The following is a 21,465-nucleotide window of genomic DNA, read 5'->3' on the forward strand; positions in this document are numbered from 1 at the left end:
AAATTTCTCGACACTCAAATACTACATACACGCACCCACCCACATACGGGAGTCATCCTTAAAATGATTAGGAATTAGTCTCAAGAAGATCGGACTAAAATCATTTATTTTAACTCTTTAAAAATATGTAATTTCACAAAACAGCCGAATTTGAAAACAATAAAAAATGCCTACAATTCCAAGCTCATTTTTCAAATATTTCCGTCATTTATTGACAAAAAACAAAAAAATCAGTAATTCAAAAAAATTTATCAATTTTTAAGGCAATAAATAAAAAATTAATATTAATTCATCAAATCCTGCTTGCATTTAAAAAAAATCTCGACATAATAAAAAATCAATCAATGCTTTTTTGAATTTGAAAAAATCTTTTAAAAAAATCAAATTTGCTAAATTAAACCGAGCTCAATAACCTCTGCGTAGGAAGCTTTCAATTTTTCAAGCAAAAATTACATAATAATAAAATTTATTGTAAATTTTATTATACCGAAAATTATATCTTGGACCCAACATGAATCACCTCCATCAATATTTGAGAAACAGTATAGACAAAACTATCGAGTGTAAAGAAAAAGGGTAAATTCGTCATAGGACATTGAGCTATTTTTAAGAATGATGATACCGACAAGCGCGGGTGTGTAGTCACCCTTGGTGGGAATAAGTGGGCGATTGGGGGGGTGGTTTATCGACCAGAATACATATAAACGTGTTGAAGCTCAGTTTCCGCGGGACCAGCAACCCGTCAAAACACCTAGGCGGGATAAACGTATTATTTACATAACAACGGCCATTGTTTATTAAATAACCACTTTACATTGAATCCCATCATAAACAATTGTGTAGTGAAATCTTATAGCTGGTTCATCTTTTAAACAAAACTAAGTGAGTTTATTTAATTGATACTCTATTTTTTATTTTAAAAAAATATATTCCATTAAATACTCTATTAAATATTCATATTGTACTTTTAAATACTGGTGTATTTTTCCATTACTCTTTATCTCAATATACTTTGTGCCTGTATATCGCGTATCACGTCGACCAGACCAATGGGTAAATTGCTCAAGGACCTTTATTCATTCACACGTCACTGATACTACGCCGGCCTGAAATACTTGACAATAACTACACATGCTTTTGTATTTTTAATTATCTATTATTTTACTTTTTATCATTAAAAAAAATTTTTCAAACACCATAAACTCATATTATACATTAAATTTAAATTTCAAATTTCCATTTTAAAAATTACGCTATTTATATCTTAAAAAAAAATAAGTCATTAATTTTTTTTAAATTTAAAATTTGATAATTAAGTTAACAGTAACCTCATACTAAATTGTACTTTAAATATTTGATCATAAAAAAATTATAATTTAAAATTTAGACCGAAAAGTTTTACGAGTACGATAAATTCATTGATAGGCAGTAAGCAAATAAATTAAAAATTTGAGTTATTCCACAACTGGAACAAAGCCAAAGCAATGTCAGTGACCACATTTGGTACAATAGTAATATTAAGAGTCATTGGACTGAGCTAAATCAAAGTCACCTAATAATGTCTCGCTATTGATTTAATAAGAGAAATTTAAATATTTAAAAACGTAACTAATCAATATTTTTTAATGAAACGTAATTATAAAATTTTAAACTTTTTAATTAATGAATTTTTTACTTTAACTGACGCTAATAATTAATAACTTTGTAAATCTAGTAGCTATATATTAGAAAAAGTATATCTAGTATTTTATAATTTGAAATTCTGTTTTAGTAAATACATGTAGTCATGATACGATGATCCTAGCTTGATCCGGGTCACTGTTCTACTTTACGTTTATTCTTGTACTTAATTCACAACTCGTACCATTCTTAATCACCTTGTCATGATGGTTTAATTTTTAAAGTTAAAAAAGAGAACAACCTTCCTGACAGACAACGTTGCATGTTCTATTAACAACTACAACTATTTTTTTTTTTTATATTTTTTTTTTGGCTGTTTATTTCACATAAGTAAAAGAATTTTATGGATAATTTTGTGCGGAGTATGGGCTACGTTGTTAAATAATACAATAAGAAATGAATATAGAGTTAAGTTTATTTAACATATGCACGTGGATAAAAAAAAATGTTTGGAGATGGTAGAGTCGCAATAACGTTGCCCTAGATTCGTTGTTGGGGCCGACGGCCGTTGTACCTCGATTATCGAATAGCCGGGTTCGCTTGCGGCAGCTCAGACCAGTCGTTGAGAGCTACAACCTCTCACTACCCCTTTCGCATACATATATATATATATATATATATATATATATATATATATATATATATTTATATATATATATAGTTTCATCTTCAACTACTGTCTACCATTTTAAAAAGAAAAACTTTAACCTCGAGGGTCAAGCATGAAACTTTTCACTGATTTTGGGCTAAACGAAGATTTGTTGTTGATCTCTTTGAACTAAAAGCAATTTTTTTGTCCTCAATTTTAAAACCTGCACAGAAAAAAAGGATTTCTTGGTGCAAAAAATGTTTTCTGGCTCTCAGAAAATTTTTACATGACCCAAGAAATTTTTTGTATTATAATGTGAAAAACAAAAATTTTCTTTGAGTGAAAAAAAAATTTTCTTGAAAAAAGAAAAAAATTTTTTAGGCGAGGAAAACATTCTTAAACCAAGAAAAATTTTTGTCTTCAATTCATAATACAAAATATTTCTTGCACCAAGAAATTATTTTTTTCTGTGAGGGAAAAATAATTCAGATCTACTGAGATCTGGATTTAATTTTTTTTCATTTTGGATTTACAATAATTTCAATAGATCTATTTAGATTCAATTAAATTTATGTAGATCACTTTATTTTTTTCTTATCATAAATTTTTTTTCACACTTTTTCATATGCCCCCGAAATATCTTTTAAAATCAAATATTTTTTATTTTTCCACAGATCTAAATAAATCTCATTAATTAAAAAATTCAAAATACGATCAAAATTCAGATCTTGGGAGATCTAAATTATTTTCCTCGGCAAATTTAAAAAAAAATAATTTTTTTTTAAATATTTGATAAGCGAATTTACTGAATTAATTTATTGTACTGCAATAAAAATTCATAAATAAGATCTGGAAATTTTAATTTTAACTATTGAACCGATCGATCTCAAAATTTTATCAGATCTAAATTTGTATCAAACGAAAAAACGATCAGAAATAATTTTCTAGCCGAAATATGCTGAAAACTCGAGTTAAAAAAATCAGATCGAAATTAATGACTTATTTTTTTTTTAATTTCAAATTATAACCGCGGGAAATCCACATTAAATATTATAAAAATATTTATGATAAATTAAATAAAAAATATGAGACAATAATTATTATTGTTTCATTTTTTTTTGTACCTACAATAAATTTGACACTCAAATCGTTCTACTTTACGTGGAATATATCAAGTGACATAGATCTTAAATCAATAAATAACAGACATCTCAGCACATCAGCCACATGGCTGACTATATCTGTATACGATCTACTAAAATCTGGCACTCAGCTGTTCTACTTTCCGTGCATAGCTGACTTACAATGTGATAAAAAGGATGCTTTGCCAGCTTTATTTTAGTACTTATATATTAATATGTATTGTTACATTCGTACTACAGTTGTTTAATCATTTTCAAAATATCTAACAATTGTAATTAAAAGCTCTTATTTATTTTTTGTTCTTTTTCTAACGATTTGTCAAGCCCGGATTTAATGAAGCCACATAATTTCAAATAAATAACAAAATCAGATTATGAATATTAAAGATGTTATTCATATAATTCTCAGTATTTCATTAAATAAATTTATCCATTAAAAGATTAAAAAAATTTTAATGTAGGCGTGATTTTTTTATGATAGATTGAGTGAAAAATAAAATTAGATCGGAGCAAGATGGGACATTTTGCTAAAACTTTGTTAAATTATTACTTTATTTACTTACTATCATTTACTTTAATTTATAGTTATTTTTTAATAGATAAATTATTTTCCGGGCCAAGATAAAAAATTAAAACAATTTTTTTTGTCCCATTTTGTCCTTAGTATTGATAAAAAATTCATAATCGTCATAAAATACATAAATAATTTGCAATATCAAAGTTACATCAATTTTTCAATATGTCCCATAGTACTCCGGCTACTTCGTATCCCTCTGAAACTTGGAGTTGAAAATTTTATGAGACCGTCCGTGAAAAAAAGTTTTTTTGCAAAATTTTTTGAGAATCCCGTCATGACCCGATTATTTTTTAACTTCCCGCTAAGAAAATTGAAAATTTTAAAAAATTTGGGAAGTTATTGGTTTCAGTCCGATTTTCGAAAATCGAATTTCTAAGAGATCTTGATGTTTTGAAGTTCTAGGAAGCTATTCTGACTAATTTCAACATGATGTCCGAGTGAATGTACGTATGTAAATATCTATAATTTTTGAACGGGTGAACCAATTCTGATTGTCAAGGTGTCATTCGACGCGGCTTGTCAATATCTAAAAGCTGAAAAAAAATAAAGCTTGATCGGTAGGCCTTGTTCAAAGATATTCCAAAAATAAACTTTTTTCAAAAATGTTTTTTTTTGGATAACTTGTAATGTGCTCGATGAATTGATTCTAAAATCAACTGGGCTCTGAAGCTTCATAAGCCGCGTCGAATGTCACCTCAACCATTAAAAATCGGTTCATGTTTTCAAGAGAAACCGTTGTCGAAAGAATTAAAAAAAAACTTTTCTTAGTATTTTGGAAATTTCTCAAAAACGACTCGATAAATCAATTTCAAAATCTGATCAGTTGTAGAACTCAATAAAACGCATCGATTGCGGCCTTAAACGTCTCAATCGGTTCATTCGTTCGAGAGATATCGTTTGAGAAAAAATGGTAAAAAACATTTGTTTTTCGAAAACAAAGGCATACAAAAGGATTTTCGAGCTCGAAAATGTATCCACAACAGTTTTTCGAGCTCAAGGAGCTCGAAAACGGCGGAAAATTTTGGGACTGGCTCTTAAGGTCAACTGACAGATCGGTTTTTTTTTTTAAATAAATACAGTGTAAAAAATCAGAAATAAAGTCGGAGTGATTTAGATTTTTTTTCGCCGCATCTACTTCAATTTGAAGTTTTAATCTTAAAATAGACTCCTATTCGGTATAAAGTTCACTATCAGGGGATTAAATAAATAAAAAATCATCCACTCCGAATTCAATAGACGTTTAGTCCGTAAATTTATTACTGTATATTTTCAGCTGAGGTAATAATAAAAATGATTGAAAAACAAAAAAACGAACGGATTGAGATAATAGATGACACTGGATGCCCCCATTTTCTTCTAGTTTTTACGTACTAATTAAATTTGTCAGAGTGTAAATCAAATTGACGTGACCTTATTTAATAAAAGATCCGACATATTGAACCTACCATACTGCAAGAGTCATTTTAATTAATTATTGTTTGAATATCGACAACTTAATAATGATATAATTCCAGATTCTTATCGCTCATTATTTTTTTATCAAAAACTTGAAATGTAGTTCAATGAAATAAGCTTATAAACGAAATGGCTTTAACCCCTTTCCGTATTTTGCGATAACATATAACATAAATCAATTGATACGGATCAGACGATATTGATAAAAATACTATATACCTATAAGAGGATTCGTTCTGTTCAAGAATTAAATAATAACAAATATTTTTGTTCGCTTTTATATTTTTTAAAAATTCAATCAATTTATTTTCGAATTCCCGATTCCATTGTCTGCAAAATTAAAAAACTCTCTTTGTTGAATTTATATTTTGTATAAAATCTCCGGATTGAAGATTTCTATTCGGGGGGGGGGGGGCACCCCCTAAAATTTTATAAAAAAAAAAATCTTATATTTTAAATGGTTTTGAAACATTCCAAAATCACTTTTATAAATAAAATTGAGCGTTATTTTGAATTTTTTTTGTTAAACTTTTTCAAAAATCAATTGTCAGTTGAAAAATATTAATGATCTTTTTTTTTTATGACAAAAACTATTAAAAATTTGTTTTTCTTTTGTATCCAACAATCATGTAAAATATAATATTTTTTCATGTAAATTACTTGCAAAAAAGTTTAACGTAATCGAATTAATTTAAAATCCCGAATTTTTATTTTCATCTTTTTGACGGGGGTTTCCCATTTCGCCCGCAAAAATGAAAACATTTTTTTTTTAACAGTAACTAAAAATTTTTTCTATCAACTTTGAATATCTTAAAAAAAACAGATTGAGCGTATTTGAGTCTTCAAAAACTTGGTATTTTTTTAAATACACCGTTTTGCCCCTCCCTCCCCTGTACACTTCTTGCTCACGATAATTTTATCATAAAAAAATTTATTCCCAAAATTTTACTGTAGTCGTCATCGAGTCATAGCAACTTAACTTTGTTGTATTTCAATACATGGTTCAATTATTAATTCAAAAAAAAAAAACTTATTTTTCAACGTAAAAAAAAATAAATATAACTTATTTTTTTAAATCATCGTCATATATTTATTCCATTAATAATAACTAAGCCTTGATTGATTATATAGAAATCATATACACTATGGTAAAATAAAAATAATATATAATATATATGAGATAAATATTGTGGTTTTGACCTTGGAGAGATCTACAAAGTTGATATATATATATATATATATACGACTGAGCTTTCAAAGCAAAAAACTACTTTTTTTCCAGTAACTATTTTACTAACTTTTGATGCGTATTAAACGTTTTTCATTATTATTATTATTATTATTATTATTATTATTATTATTATTATTATTATTATTATTATTTTTATTATTATTATTATTATTATTATTTCGTAGAAAATATATTTATAATAATAAAACTTTTGAAAGGGTTTATTAAATACAATATAAACACATAACTTTTATATTAAAAAAAATCAACTGTTTAATTATTGTTATGATTAACGAATAAAATAATGAAAATAAACCACTCGGAAATTTCAAAGAACAAGAAACCCCAGAATACTTAAAAATTTAATGAGTTAACTTTGACCTAATTCGATTTTTCCCCTTTAAAATAAAATGAAAAACTGCTAGCCAGTGAAAAATTAGCGACTATCGGATAAATTGAAATATATAAGCTGGATTTTTATGAATTTGCTTTAACTTTTCTTAGTTATAAGCTCATTTAATACCTACTACTCAACTATCGAACTCTTTGTTTATAATTAGGAATATTAAATTCTATGCAGGAAATTTTGATTTGTACAGAAATTATCTGGGAGAGCCATTATTTGAAATAACTTTTGAAATTAATTTTCTAAATTATATATAACGAGTGATTGATAATTTTTTTATTTCCTCTATTAAGAAATTACTGACGATTGTTTTAATATTTCTCGATGCGTTAAAAAATATCGTACGCTAAAGAACCGGAAAGGAGAAGTAAAGTAAAAAGTTAAACTTTTAAATTAAAGTTTTTAAGAAATTTAATTATTAAGGAACATGATATTTAGTGATTATTCCATCGATGGAAAGAAATTGAATTTAAAAAATTTTTTAAATCACTATTTTTTTATTTTTACTTTACATGGAATTTCGCAATATTATTCTTTCAGTATTTTTCCACGCAAAGAGTTTGTATAAAAATGTTCTTAAATACCTTAGAAAGTCAATATTTTACAAGAGATTTGCTTTGCCTTGCCTTGTACGTCTTGTCTTATATATATTACAAAGTTAACTCGAATAGTATATACATTTACATGTGAATGCTCGTTTGAAAAGCTACTATTATTTTTAATGATTCAAGTTGTATAATCCGAGCCTCTATCACAATCATTATTTATTGAAAATGTTTCACAAAACTATGAAAATATTCTGTATTATATTTGTTCACAAATAACCGATTGTGGACGGCTGTATTATATAACAAATAATTCAAATTGAATTTAGATAAAAATATACCTATTGATTGTCGGTGTTAAGTCATTGTAGTTTTGTTGGTAAATAACTAAAAGGAAATTATAGATATTTGATCATAGAAAATTTTTTAAATTTACTTGGTATTTATTTTTTAACAAAATGTAAAACTAATAATATTATCAAAATATTTCATAAATAATATATAAGTCATTTAATAATACATGAAAAAATTTCTTTTTAAATGAAAGTAATAGATCTTGCTGATCTTATTTGATCAAAGTATATTTAATTTTTGTTTATTTATAAATTTAGACCCATTAATTTTCATATATTTAATGGAGGGGCGAGCAAAATGGGACCGGTAAGGAAATAATGGATTTTTGTACATTTGAATCTGGAAATTTTTTTTTTTTTGACGTCCATTTCAAGTAATTAAACAGAATTTCCAGTTATCATAGAAAAATTTTTTTCCCACTCGAGAAAAAATAACTACACTGAGAAAAATTCCCATTAAATTTTACTATGGGTGCATTGTAACCCCGGACCATAAGAAAACTGGTACAAAATTTACAAGCGTCCCATAGTAAACGTATGCGCATAGGTCCCAATCGTGTCGTCTGCGCATACCGTTTACTATGGGGCACTTGTAAATTTTGTGCCAGTTTTCTTATGGTCCGAGGTTACAATGCACCCATAGTAAAATTTGTTGGAAATTTTTCACAGTGTAGAGCAACATGTAATGTTGTAATATGACATTCATGTTGTACCAACATGAAAAAATCATGTAATGTTACTACAACATGAAAGTTCATGTTGTTTCAACATGAATGTCATGTTACTGCAACCTGATTTTTTCTAATTGCTGCAACATGAATGTCATGTTACCGTAAAATAACAAATCATGTTGCCCCAACATGATTTTTCATGGTGACCCACCTAGACTGACTCATGTTGCACCACCTAGTTATTTTTTTTTGTACAGGCGGCAAAACGGGCAACCCAAAAAAAAATTACTACAATAAAATTGCTTATATTTCCAATCTAAGTGAAAAAAGAGGTTTGCAATATTGTTAGTAAATAAGTAGATCGGAAAAAAAAAATTATTTAAGATAATTAACTTATATAAAATTCAAATACAGTGAAGACGACACCGAATGTATTTTTCATTGCCAACAATACAATGAGGCCACTACAAAATTTTGGGAAATTCAAAATTTTATAAAAATGATGATAAGAGTCGCAAAGTAAAAACTTAGGTTATAAACTATTTGAGACAAAAAAATTCTTACCAAATTCTTAGGGTGGTTCGTTTTGCTCGCCTTTCCCTTATTTATATCTACTCATTGTTATAGATTTAGTTAAAGCTTTAATTTAAAAAGAATTGATCCTTTACACAGATCTCAGTTCTCTATTAAAATGGATCAGTGACAAATACCCCGATCAGTAAATAGTCACGACAAAAATAATCCGGTCCATTGATCAAGATGTTTTTCATTTTCTCCCTTTCAGAGCATAGATGTAATTTTTTATGTAGGGAGTGCAGGGACAGGGCGAGATATTCAAAAAAATAATCAATTTTTATGGCTTTTCAATATTTAACACAATTAGTTTTCACCGATTTCAACTGAATCTGTCATAGTTTTGAAAAAAAATTTATTTTTGGCACGAGGGGATATCCCAAAGAACAGACAGATAAAAAAAAATTTTTTTTCTGGTTTTAGTAACTGAACAAAATAAAGTTTTCATACGAATATATGTATAATATGTATATAATATATATCTTTCATAAAAACGATATATCACATTCATTTCATAGAATATTATACGGAATGACAATCCGCAAAATCACTACCTAGAGACCGATGTTTATTATTCTTTCTGAGTACAAATACACTGGCCCTAGTCTATAAAAAGCACTGTGGCATGCACTTTAATATATATAAAAAAAAAAGTTTTGTTATTTGCCGGCCGACGCTTATATTTAAAATAAGCCACAAAAAAGTATTTTTTTTTAATCTTCATCTGAAAAATTTTTATTATTCACCAAAATGTAAATTCACATGCCAGAATTATTTGCAGTATCAACTTTTTAATATTCTTTATATTTTATAATTACTCTCTATTTTAATATTCATACAATGTCACAAATTAAGAATAATTACTCCAATTAATTAAAAGTTTCATTACTTGAAAAGCATAATTGTAAAAAAAATTTTTTCCAAAAAAAGCGCTTAAAAAATTTATATCAAATTTTTTATAAAAAAAATTTTACGAAATGCAAATGTCGATAAAAAGTAATGTCTACATACTTTCTTTTTCGAAAGTCGTTTAGATAAAAAATTTTCATGTCCTTTCCACATCGAGAGTGGGTGGTTTCTATAGTGGACTTTCATAGCATTAGTAACATGATATGTTATGTCTAAAGTACAACTAAAAGTTATAAACCTTGTAAACACACTAAAAGCTTTGGTTTATGTTACAGAGTAAACATTAATTGAAAAAAAAAAAAAAAAAAAAAAATATCAAGTCCGAGTTTAACTTTTTGCGAATTTTTAAAAATTTACAAAAAGAATTTTTAATTTAAACTTTGTAAACGTTCGATTTTTACACGAATTATTTAATTCCTTTTTTTAGCATTTTCAAATTTTTTGGAAGTATTTTCTTTCCAAAAAAAGCATGAATACAAAAGCTGTAAAAAATTTATCAGAGTGAACGCAAAGTAAATGTAGAGTGAATTCTGACCGGATGACTGTTTATTTATTAAATATTTTTGGAGTCAAATTTACACCAAAGGGGAGTTTATTTTAATATTAAAACTCTGAATCGAAATGAATGCAGATTGAAAAAAAATCCAGATTACTCCGAAATTACTCAGCTGAAAAAACAAACTCCCTATTTACTCCGGATGCAAATTCATTTTTTTTTAAGCTCCGAAACTCCAAGTGACGGAGAAAATTTGAATTCTTTGCAGTGTATCGTTAATTTTGAAATACGAGCGAATTTGAACTTTTTTTTAAGGAGTAAAATTTTTTGGAAAACGATTAGAGAAGTATTCAAAAAATTTCTAGGCAAGATACAAACTTGTTAACAGGGGGTTATCAGATATTTTCGGCTGGGTTTTTTTCGAAAACAAAATCTCTAAATACAAAACACAGACCGCATTTAGATACATTACTGTCTAATCTAGCGAAGTGCGTTTTAATTGTTTAATAAAATTCGTTTGTTTAAGAGAAAAACTCGGCCAAAGTTACCATTCACTGTACGAGTGCAACAAAGATAGTACCGTTCGTGGACTTGAGTGTAATAGAAAGAAAAGTGCGAACCCTTGTTAATATAAAAATATAAAAGATAAGTTTTCGTTTATATATTTGAAAAAAAAAATTCTACGTTATCTCAAATTTGAAAATTCTGAATAGGAAAAATTTTAGAATCTTTTTGTACTAAATTATTTTTTGAAGAATTAAAGTATTATTTTTCAAAATATTTGACAATTTAAATTCTATTAAATATTGTTACAAATAAATGAAGTAATTTTCTTTAAATGTTAAAGTTAACTATCAATTCAAAAAATATTGAAATATTAAAAAATATAACTTGATATTTAATAAAAAATGAATATAATGAATGTACGAAAAAACTAGATAGTATTGAACATTTTTTTTTTCCTCCAACACGCTTGGATTATTTCATTTACCAGCTCACGCCATCTTGTTGAATGTTTCACGTTAAATTTAATCTATATTTTGAAAAGAACTTTCAGCGACTTTCTATAAGAACTCGTTTCTTTTTTCAAAAGTTTTATTATAATTATCATGATGATAAGTCAGTTCTTAAGTGATAAAAATATAATTCTTTTGGAAACTAATACTAATTATCATTAAACTTTTTTTATTTTTAATTTCATAAAAAATTATAAAATCTTCAAAATATATATATATATATATATATATATATATATATATATATATATATATTTATATATCAGTAATAATAATAATGATGATAGTAAAAGTACCAAAAAATTTCTACTCCCACATGGCTTACTCATATCACGTATCGTAATGTTTCTACACCTACGATTCTCGAGCTTGCGTGGTCTGATTACGTCATGATGTACACATAAGCTGGAATTTATCTTAACTGCTCAGCTCTTTGACATCATATCGTAGTAGAACGAAACACTGATTCTCGTAAGAAGTATTATATTTCTAAGAAGCTTTAGTTATAAAAGTTTCTCCATTATTTTTTGTTTAAACTTTAAATAATCGAGTCATAAAAATAAATTATTCATATTAAGTAGTACGAATCATCAAAAAATTATATAAATTATTCATACATATCTAAAAAGTTATGAATATTGCAAATAACGATAACTATTACAAAGATAAAAGTACTTCTGAAAATACAGAGATTATATACTTTTTTTTTTTACGTAAATTTAAAAACTGTCAACGCAATGAAATGAAATTTTATCATTTTCGTCTATCCATACGAATTTAAAGGTCATCAAAATTTTATCTTCATCGAATTGAATTTTTTCCAAGAAATTAAACACACTACATTACTGTAACATCGATTTAATATTCAGAGCATACTTAGAACACGTCAGATCCGACTTGGTTAAGACAGATAAGATATTTGTTTAAATTTATCATACACGGAGGAATTATTCTTGTTTGAAATGCTATGGTGTCATAGTAAAGCCAGACCATGTTAGCTACTAGCGGAAATTGAAATAAACCCGAGTCAAAAAACAAAACTCTAGTTCAGTCCTCAAAAGCCTCAATTCCTTTGATGTTTTATTTGCCGCGCAGAAAGTAACTCTACTTTAATACTAAAAATCTTCAATAAGAACTATGAGGTCTAAATGCGAAATAATTTATCGATTTTAAATTATAACTAAGACCTCGAAATCCTCAACTTCTCTAGAAATCCTAGAGAAATCCTAAACAAATCCTAGAGAAGTCCTAAAGGAACCTTAGAGAAATCCTAGAGAAATTTTTTCCTTTTACTTTCATGTGCCAGAGTTATTGTTTTCTATAGGATTTGTCTAGGATTTATCTAGAATTCTCTGCGAAATAAATTTTTCTAAGTTTTCTCTAGGTTTTCTCTAGGATTTGTCTAAGATTTGTCTAGGATTCTCTGCGAAATGAATTTTTCTAAGTTTTCTCTAGGATTTGTCTAGGATTTGTCTAGGATTCTCTGCGAAATGAATTTTTCTAAGTTTTCTCTAGGTTTTCTCTAGGATTTGTCTGGGATTTGTCTAGGATTCTCTGCAAAATAAATTTTTCTAAGTTTTCTCTAGGATTTCTCTAAGATTTGTCTAGGATTCTCTGCGAAATGAATTTTTCTAAGTTTTCTCTAGGTTTTCTCTAGGATTTGTCTAGGATTCTCTGCAAAATGAATTTTTCTAAGTTTTCTCTAGGATTTGTCTAGGATTCTCTGCAAAATGAATTTTTCTAAGTTTTCTCTAGGTTTTCTCTAGGATTTGTCTAGGATTCTCTGCAAAATGAATTTTTCTAAGTTTTCTCTAGGTTTTCTCTAGGATTTGTCTAGGATTCTCTGCAAAATGAATTTTTCTAAGTTTTCTCTAGGTTTTCTCTAGGATTTGTCTAGGATTCTCTGCAAAATGAATTTTTCTAAGTTTTCTCTAGGTTTTCTCTAGGATTTGTCTAGGATTCTCTGCAAAATGAATTTTTCTAAGTTTTCTCTAGGTTTTGTCTGGGATTTGTCTAGGATTCTCTGCAAAATAAATTTTTCTAAGTTTTCTCTAGGATTTGTCTAGGATTCTCTGCAAAATGAATTTTCCTAAGTTTTCTCTAGGTTTTCTCTAGGATTTGTCTAGGATTCACTGCAAAATGAATTTTTCTAAGTTTTCTCTAGGTTTTCTCTAGGATTTGTCTAGGATTCTTTGCAAAATGAATTTTTCCAAGTTTTGTCTGGGATTTGTCTAGGATTCTCTGCGAAATGAATTTTTCTAAGTTTTCTCTAGGTTTTGTCTGGGATTTGTCTAGGTTTCTCTGCAAAATAAATTTTTCTAAGTTTTCTCTAGGTTTTGTCTGGGATTTGTCTAGGATTTTCTGCAAAATAAATTTTTATAAGTTTTCTCTAGGTTTTGTCTGGGATTTGTCTAGGATTCTCTGCAAAATAAATTTTTCTAAGTTTTCTCTAGGTTTTGTCTGGGATTTGTCTAGGATTCTCTGCAAAATGAATTTTTCTAAGTTTTCTCTAGGTTTTGTCTGGGATTTGTCTAGGATTCTCTGCAAAATGAATTTTTCTAAGTTTTCTCTAGGATTTGTCTAGGATTTGTCTAGGATTCTCTGCGAAATGAATTTTTCTAAGTTTTCTCTAGGATTTGTCTGGGATTTGTCTAGGATTCTCTGCGAAATGAATTTTTCTAAGTTTTCTCTAGGATTTGTCTAGGATTCTCTGCGAAATGAATTTTCCTAAGTTTTCTCTAGGTTTTCTCTAGGATTTGTCTAGGATTCTCTGCAAAATAAATTTTTCTAAGTTTTCTCTAGGTTTTCTCTAGGATTTGTCTAGGATTCTCTGCAAAATGAATTTTTCTAAGTTTTCTCTAGGATTTGTCTAGGATTCTCTGCAAAATGAATTTTTCTAAGTTTTCTCTAGGTTTTGTCTGGGATTTGTCTAGGATTCTCTGCAAAATAAATTTTTCTAAGTTTTCTCTAGGTTTTGTCTGGGATTTGTCTAGGATTCTCTGCAAAATGAATTTTTCTAAGTTTTCTCTAGGTTTTGTCTGGGATTTGTCTAGGATTCTCTGCAAAATGAATTTTTCTAAGTTTTCTTTGTGATTTGTCTAGGATTTGTCTAGGATTCTCTGCAAAATAAATTTTTCTAAGTTTTCTCTAGGATTTGTCTAGGATTTGTCCAGTATTTTCAGCGAAATGAATTTTTCCAAGTTTTCTCTAGGATTTGTCTAGGATTCTCTGCAAAATAAATTTTTCTAAGTTTTTTCTAGGATTTGTCTAGTATTCTCTGCGAAATGAATTTTTCTAAGTTTTCTCTAGGATTTGTCTAGGATTCTCTGCAAAATGAATTTTTCTAAGTTTTCTCTAGGTTTTCTCTAGGATTTGTCTAGGATTCTCTGCAAAATGAATTTTTCTAAGTTTTCTCTAGGTTTTCTCTAGGATTTGTCTAGGATTCTCTGCAAAATGAATTTTTCTAAGTTTTCTCTAGGATTTGTCTAGGATTCTCTGCGAAATGAATTTTTCTAAGTTTTCTCTAGGTTTTGTCTGGGATTTGTCTAGGTTTCTCTGCAAAATAAATTTTTCTAAGTTTTCTCTAGGTTTCCTCTAGGATTTGTCTAGGATTCTCTGCAAAATGAATTTTTCTAAGTTTTCTCTAGGTTTTCTCTAGGATTTGTCTAGGATTCTCTGCAAAATGAATTTTTCTAAGTTTTCTCTAGGTTTTCTCTAGGATTTGTCTAGGATTCTCTGCAAAATGAATTTTTCTAAGTTTTCTCTAGGTTTTGTCTGGGATTTGTCTAGGATTCTCTGCAAAATAAATTTTTCTAAGTTTTCTCTAGGATTTGTCTAGGATTCTCTGCAAAATGAATTTTCCTAAGTTTTTTCTAGGTTTTCTCTAGGATTTGTCTAGGATTCACTGCAAAATGAATTTTTCTAAGTTTTCTCTAGGTTTTCTCTAGGATTTGTCTAGGATTCTTTGCAAAATGAATTTTTCCAAGTTTTGTCTGGGATTTGTCTAGGATTCTCTGCGAAATGAATTTTTCTAAGTTTTCTCTAGGTTTTGTCTGGGATTTGTCTAGGTTTCTCTGCAAAATAAATTTTTCTAAGTTTTCTCTAGGTTTTGTCTGGGATTTGTCTAGGATTTTCTGCAAAATAAATTTTTCTAAGTTTTCTCTAGGTTTTGTCTGGGATTTGTCTAGGATTCTCTGCAAAATGAATTTTTCTAAGTTTTCTCTAGGTTTTGTCTGGGATTTGTCTAGGATTCTCTGCAAAATGAATTTTTCTAAGTTTTCTCTAGGTTTTGTCTGGGATTTGTCTAGGATTCTCTGCAAAATGAATTTTTCTAAGTTTTCTCTAGGATTTGTCTAGGATTTGTCTAGGATTCTCTGCGAAATGAATTTTCCTAAGTTTTCTCTAGGATTTGTCTGGGATTTGTCTAGGATTCTCTGCGAAATGAATTTTTCTAAGTTTTCTCTAGGATTTGTCTGGGATTTGTCTAGGATTCTCTGCGAAATGAATTTTTATAAGTTTTCTCTAGGATTTGTCTGGGATTTGTCTAGGATTCTCTGCGAAATGAATTTTTCTAAGTTTTCTCTAGGATTTGTCTAGGATTCTCTGCGAAATGAATTTTCCTAAGTTTTCTCTAGGATTTGTCTAGGATTTGTCTAGGATTCTCTGCGAAATGAATTTTTCTAAGTTTTCTCTAGGATTTGTCTCGGATTCTCTGCGAAATGAATTTTCCTAAGTTTTCTCTAGGATTTGTCTAGGAATTGTCTAGGATTCTCTGCAAAATAAATTTTTCTAAGTTTTCTTTGTGATTTGTCTAGGATTTGTCTAGGATTCTCTGCAAAATCAATTTTTCTAAGTTTTCTTTGTGATTTGTCTAGGATTTGTCTAGGATTCTCTGCAAAATAAATTTTTCTAAGTTTCCTCTAGGTTTTCTCCAGGATTTGTCGAGGATTCTCTGCAAAATAAATTTTTCTAAGTTTTCTCTAGGATTTGTCTAGGATTTGTCCAGTATTTTCAGCGAAATGAATTTTTCCAAGTTTTCTCTAGGATTTGTCTAGGATTCTCTGCAAAATAAATTTTTCTAAGTTTTCTCTAGGATTTGTCTAGGATTTGTCCAGTATTCTCAGCGAAATAAATTTTTCTTATTTTTCTCTGTGATTTGTCTAGGATTTGTCTAGGATTCTCTGCAAAATAAATTTTTCTAAGTTTTCTCTAGGATTTGTCTAGGATTTGTCCAGTATTCTCAGCGAAATAAATTTTTCTTAGTTTTCTCTGTGATTTGTCTAGGATTTGTCTAGGATTCTCTGCAAAATAAATTTTTCTAAGTATTCTCTAGGATTTGTCTAGGATTTGTCTAGGATTCTTTGCGAAATGAATTTTTCTAAGTTTTCTCTAGGTTTTCTCTAGGATTTGTCTAGGATTCTCAGCGAAATAAATTTTTCTAAGTTTTCTCTAGGATTTGTCTAGGATTTGTCTAGGATTCTCTGCAAAATAAATTTTTCTAAGTTTTCTCTGTGATTTGTCTAGGATTTGTCTAGTATTCTCTGCGAAATGAATTTTTCTAAGTTTTCTCTAGGATTTGTCTAGGATTTGTCCAGTATTTTCAGCGAAATGAATTTTTCCAAGTTTTCTCTAGAATTTGTCTAGGATTCTCTGCAAAATAAATTTTTCTAAGTTTTCTCTAGGATTTGTCTAGGAATTGTCTAGTATTCTCAGCGAAATGAATTTTTCTAAGTTTTCTCTAGGATTTGTCTAGGATTTGTCTAGTATTTGTCTAGGAGAAAACCTAGAGAAAACTTGGAGAAATTTTTTCCTTTCACTTTTATGTGCCAGCGTTATTGTAGAGGACTTCTCTGAAAATCCTAGTGAAACCTAGAGAAAACCTAGAGAAATCCTAGAGAAATTTTTTTCCTTTCTTTTATGTTTCAGCGTTATTATAGAAGATTTCTCGATAAAAGCTCGATAAGCTGGAAAATGTATTCACAACAATGTTTTCGAGCTCAAGGAGCTTGGGAAGTTTTAGGGCTAGCTCACAGGGTCAATCGATAGACGATTTTTTACCTTATTATAAAAAAAAAAAATTAATATAAAAAAAATTAATAGAATGATTACAGCGTTACCAGTGCCTTCAGTGAAGGTCTTCCACAAAACATATTACCATGAAAAAGCTCGAACCGGAGCAAGTCAACCCGGAAGTCCTCTCACAGATAGCGAAGCAGTCGTAGCCTTAACGGAAAAAGAACAACCAGAATATTTTTTCTGTGGAAAGGTACGTTTATAAAAGACATCTTTTAATAAAATTTAATATCACGTGATGATGTAAACAAAATTAACTTCATTGAAAAACGGTAGTACTGGGAAAACGAATGAAACATGAGCAAATTGACGTCATTTTAACTGTGTGGGCGGCTTGTATTTGCTTGTTCATTGAATACATTTACATTATAACACTTTCAATTATTTATACGTCTGAAAATACTCAATTCATTGGCATTCGATACAAATTCTTTAAATTCTATTAATTATACTATTAAATTATAAAATTCTGATAAGTCGTCTATCGTATGAACAACAGTTTCGCTCGCTATTATTCGGTATTAAAAATTATATTCGTCTAAATTTTACGCTCAAATAAAATAAAAAGTTATTTTCATAACATCCTAAATTTTTCCTTATTTTCTTTGACTATACACGGAAAAAATAATCGGTAGCAGCTAGCGATTATTTTTCAGTAGCCGCTACCGATTAATTTTCGGCAACAGCTACCGATTACCAACCTGTAACGACTACCGAAATAATCGATAGCTGTTACCGGAATAATCGGTAGTGGCTACCAAAAAATAATCGGTAGCGGCTACTGAAAAATAATTGCTAGCTGCTACCGATTATTTTTTCCGTGTAGGAGTACACAAAAGTCAAAATGGACCCTCAAATTTTTTTTAAAATTTATAGAGAGGCCTTACTGACATCATGGGGTGATTTGGAACAACCCAAATTTTCAAGTCTAAAGTAATTAAATTTTTTTTAAAAGAGTTCATTTTCCCCAAATTTTGATTTTTTTATTGTTAGTAAATTTTTAAATGCAGGCTAAAAAATTATAACTAGTGAAAATTCTTTTACTATTGATATTTATTGGGCCCGTTTTGCCCTTTGTATGCTGAAACTCTTGTCTAATTATAATTATTAAGCGCGAAATATGAACATGATCAATAAGTGGGTGTAAATAAATGGAAAATAATTAAAATGCAGTAACATAAAAGAAATATGTATGCTTATACACAATGCAATGCCTAAGTCATCACATATTTATGTTATACGTAGACGCATAGCATACAAGTGAATGTAAGCAAACATGTAAATGCATAATACATTAAACATGAATATATAACATTTTCAGATAAACGCTCTACACGTCGTAGTAGGTTCCATTCTCTTCGGAGTTGTTGTTCTCATTGTCGGACTAGTACAGCTAGCACCAGGTGCAGAAGCTGCGCAATATTCAACACCACTTATTGGAGTTGGCTGTACCCTCCTGTCCCTCGGTGCTCTTCTGGCACAGTTGAGAGCTCTCTGGTTGAGAAGACAGAAAGCTGCCCAGAAAGATGGTACTCATCAGCGAAGTGTTACCAGTATAGACATGCTCTTAGCACAACATAGGTATTATGCTTTCATAAAATGTTATTCTCTTTATATTTGAATTCTGTCACTAAATAAAAGCCTCTAACCGGATTTTCTTTTAACTTAATTTTACCGTGTACATTAAAAATTTTTGTTAATAACCAGACGAAAATGTCATTACTTTTTAATGACAAAAAAAAATTTTTAACGGCGTGCTTATGTAAATACAAAATTATAATTATCGAGACCTTGTTTTTATCAACCTTTCGTTACTCGAGCTGTGAGCGTGACGCCGCTTTTAAGACAATAATTAAAATATTAATTAACAAATATACTATATATTATAAGTTGATATTCCATAAATTATATTTTCAAATATTTACTGTCGTAACACACCTTTATAATTAATTAATATAAATTAATTATGTAAAGAAAGGATTTACTAATTAATCGAGTAAGCTCTAGCTAATTTAATAGTACTCTTTTTCTGGTATTTTTTTCGTTGGGATTAAATTAGGGGGAAAATAAACTTTAGGTATTTTACTGAAAAAATTCCAAAATTATACGATATGAATGTCAATTTTTTATCCCAAAAAAAAAAAATTAGACTAAAATTTTGAGGGAGACCGTCTTAAAAATTTTTTTTTTAAAATTCAAAAAATTAATTTTTAATTTTTAACAAAAGATATTTTAGAGAAAGACCATGCAGTTATATTTTTTTAAAAAAATTATAAAACTAACGTTTATCAGTTTTGGAAGAACATGGAAGCATGTCCTAGTACATTTTTTTAATTAGGGCCATAAGAAATTTTTTTTAAAATTATGTTTTTGAAAATTTGTTCGAAAATGATCAAAAAAACTTATATCCGATGCTTAAAAGTTACAAAAAATCATTAGCAGCTTAGTGGAACCATCATACCCCAGTCTCCCCTGCTAGATTTTTAAGACTTTTATACAAAAAAAGAATTATTGATGTTTTACTATTTTAGGTCAATAATAGAATTATTTTCTACTATATTTATTTAAATATATAAATACTGAAAAAAATTTACAGAAAATTTAATTTATAAGTGAATACTTAAAAAAATAAATTATTTTTATAAATTTAATATTAATTCAATAACCAGCAGGAGTGATTGAAATTCAATGGGAAATTTGGCACACAATAAAATTTGACAAAAAATAAATTTAAAAAAAGTATAATTTAAATTTAAGCCTGATTCAATTAAACGAAAAAATATAAATACGGGAGGATTTCAAAATAAATTCACAATCTCGACCATATTTCTAGTCACGTTGCCAAGTTTCCTTGGCTCCTATTCAGCTGACAACAAAAATGTCCACATTGTATTACAAGAAATGGCAACGTTGCATTTCTCTAGTCTCGAACGCCATTTTGTTAACCACGCAATAGAAATTGTCGAGCAAACTACAGTGCGAGTAATGAAAGGTTAAATATATATTTTAAGTAATTTAACTTGTATACTTCTGCAAGATAATCTACGGATTTGTTTAACGTGCAATGGATAAAAATGTTATTTATAAAAAACTTTTATTCAGGGACTTTACGGTTCTCACGCCAGATGAATTGGAAGACCTTGTAGGTAAACCAACACCAGTTTTAGAGAACAAGGTTCGTAAAAACGGTAATAATACCTAGGCTCAGCCGGCCTCGAAGAGGATGTCCTTATCATCATGTCCAACAACATCCTCATCATTTTCTTCAGCAACTTCACATGCAACAAACTTTTCAATTATTCATACTCATCCCTATGATTCTCGTGAACAAAGTTTCGTTTGAAAATAAAATTTTAATAATAATTACTAATTTAAATTATTAAATCATACTTTATATTATTCTTTAATTATTTAATCAGTTCTTTGGATAACTACAATACGGTAATTTTTGGCTGTAAATTAATTATAGATTTTATTATTATAATAATAAATAATAATAATAATAATAATAATAATAATAATAATAATAATAATAATAATAATAATAATAATAATAATAATAATAATAATAATGATAATAAGAAAAAAAAATAAAAATCAAGTGGCATTAATAGACTGCCATGATTTTGTAAAATTTTCAAAATATGGCATCTTTTGAATCTCAAATAATTTGAAAAAAAAAAATATACAATAAATATTGAATCAAATTTTTAACTAATATTAGGATTATTTAAATAAATTTTTAATAAT

General features: G+C 28.2%; 1 protein-coding gene across 1 annotated transcript; it reads left to right on the forward strand.

The window, feature by feature from the left end:
- The first annotated feature begins 750 nt into the window (after window positions 1-750).
- On the forward strand, window positions 751-21,003 carry LOC103579524 (uncharacterized). The gene is made up of 4 exons (XM_008560949.1): window positions 751-882; window positions 17,743-17,908; window positions 19,037-19,296; window positions 20,818-21,003. Exons 2-4 carry the CDS (start codon window positions 17,744-17,746, stop codon window positions 20,915-20,917), a joined length of 525 nt encoding a protein of 174 aa, XP_008559171.1. The 5' UTR covers window positions 751-882; window position 17,743; the 3' UTR covers window positions 20,918-21,003.
- Window positions 21,004-21,465: the final 462 nt, after the last annotated feature.

Source organism: Microplitis demolitor, chromosome 5 (genome assembly GCF_026212275.2).
Source record: "Microplitis demolitor isolate Queensland-Clemson2020A chromosome 5, iyMicDemo2.1a, whole genome shotgun sequence".
Classification (NCBI taxonomy): domain Eukaryota; kingdom Metazoa; phylum Arthropoda; class Insecta; order Hymenoptera; family Braconidae; genus Microplitis; species Microplitis demolitor.

Excerpts from the sequence above, each read along its gene's own strand:
- LOC103579524 (XM_008560949.1), top strand. The coding sequence starts at position 17,744 with ATGATTACAGCGTTACCAGTGCCTTCAGTGAAGGTCTTCCACAAAACA. Across the intron at positions 17,909-19,036 it reads AATATTTTTTCTGTGGAAAG|ATAAACGCTCTACACGTCGT; the intron begins GTACGTTTATAA and ends TAACATTTTCAG. Across the intron at positions 19,297-20,817 it reads ATGCTCTTAGCACAACATAG|GGACTTTACGGTTCTCACGC; the intron begins GTATTATGCTTT and ends ACTTTTATTCAG.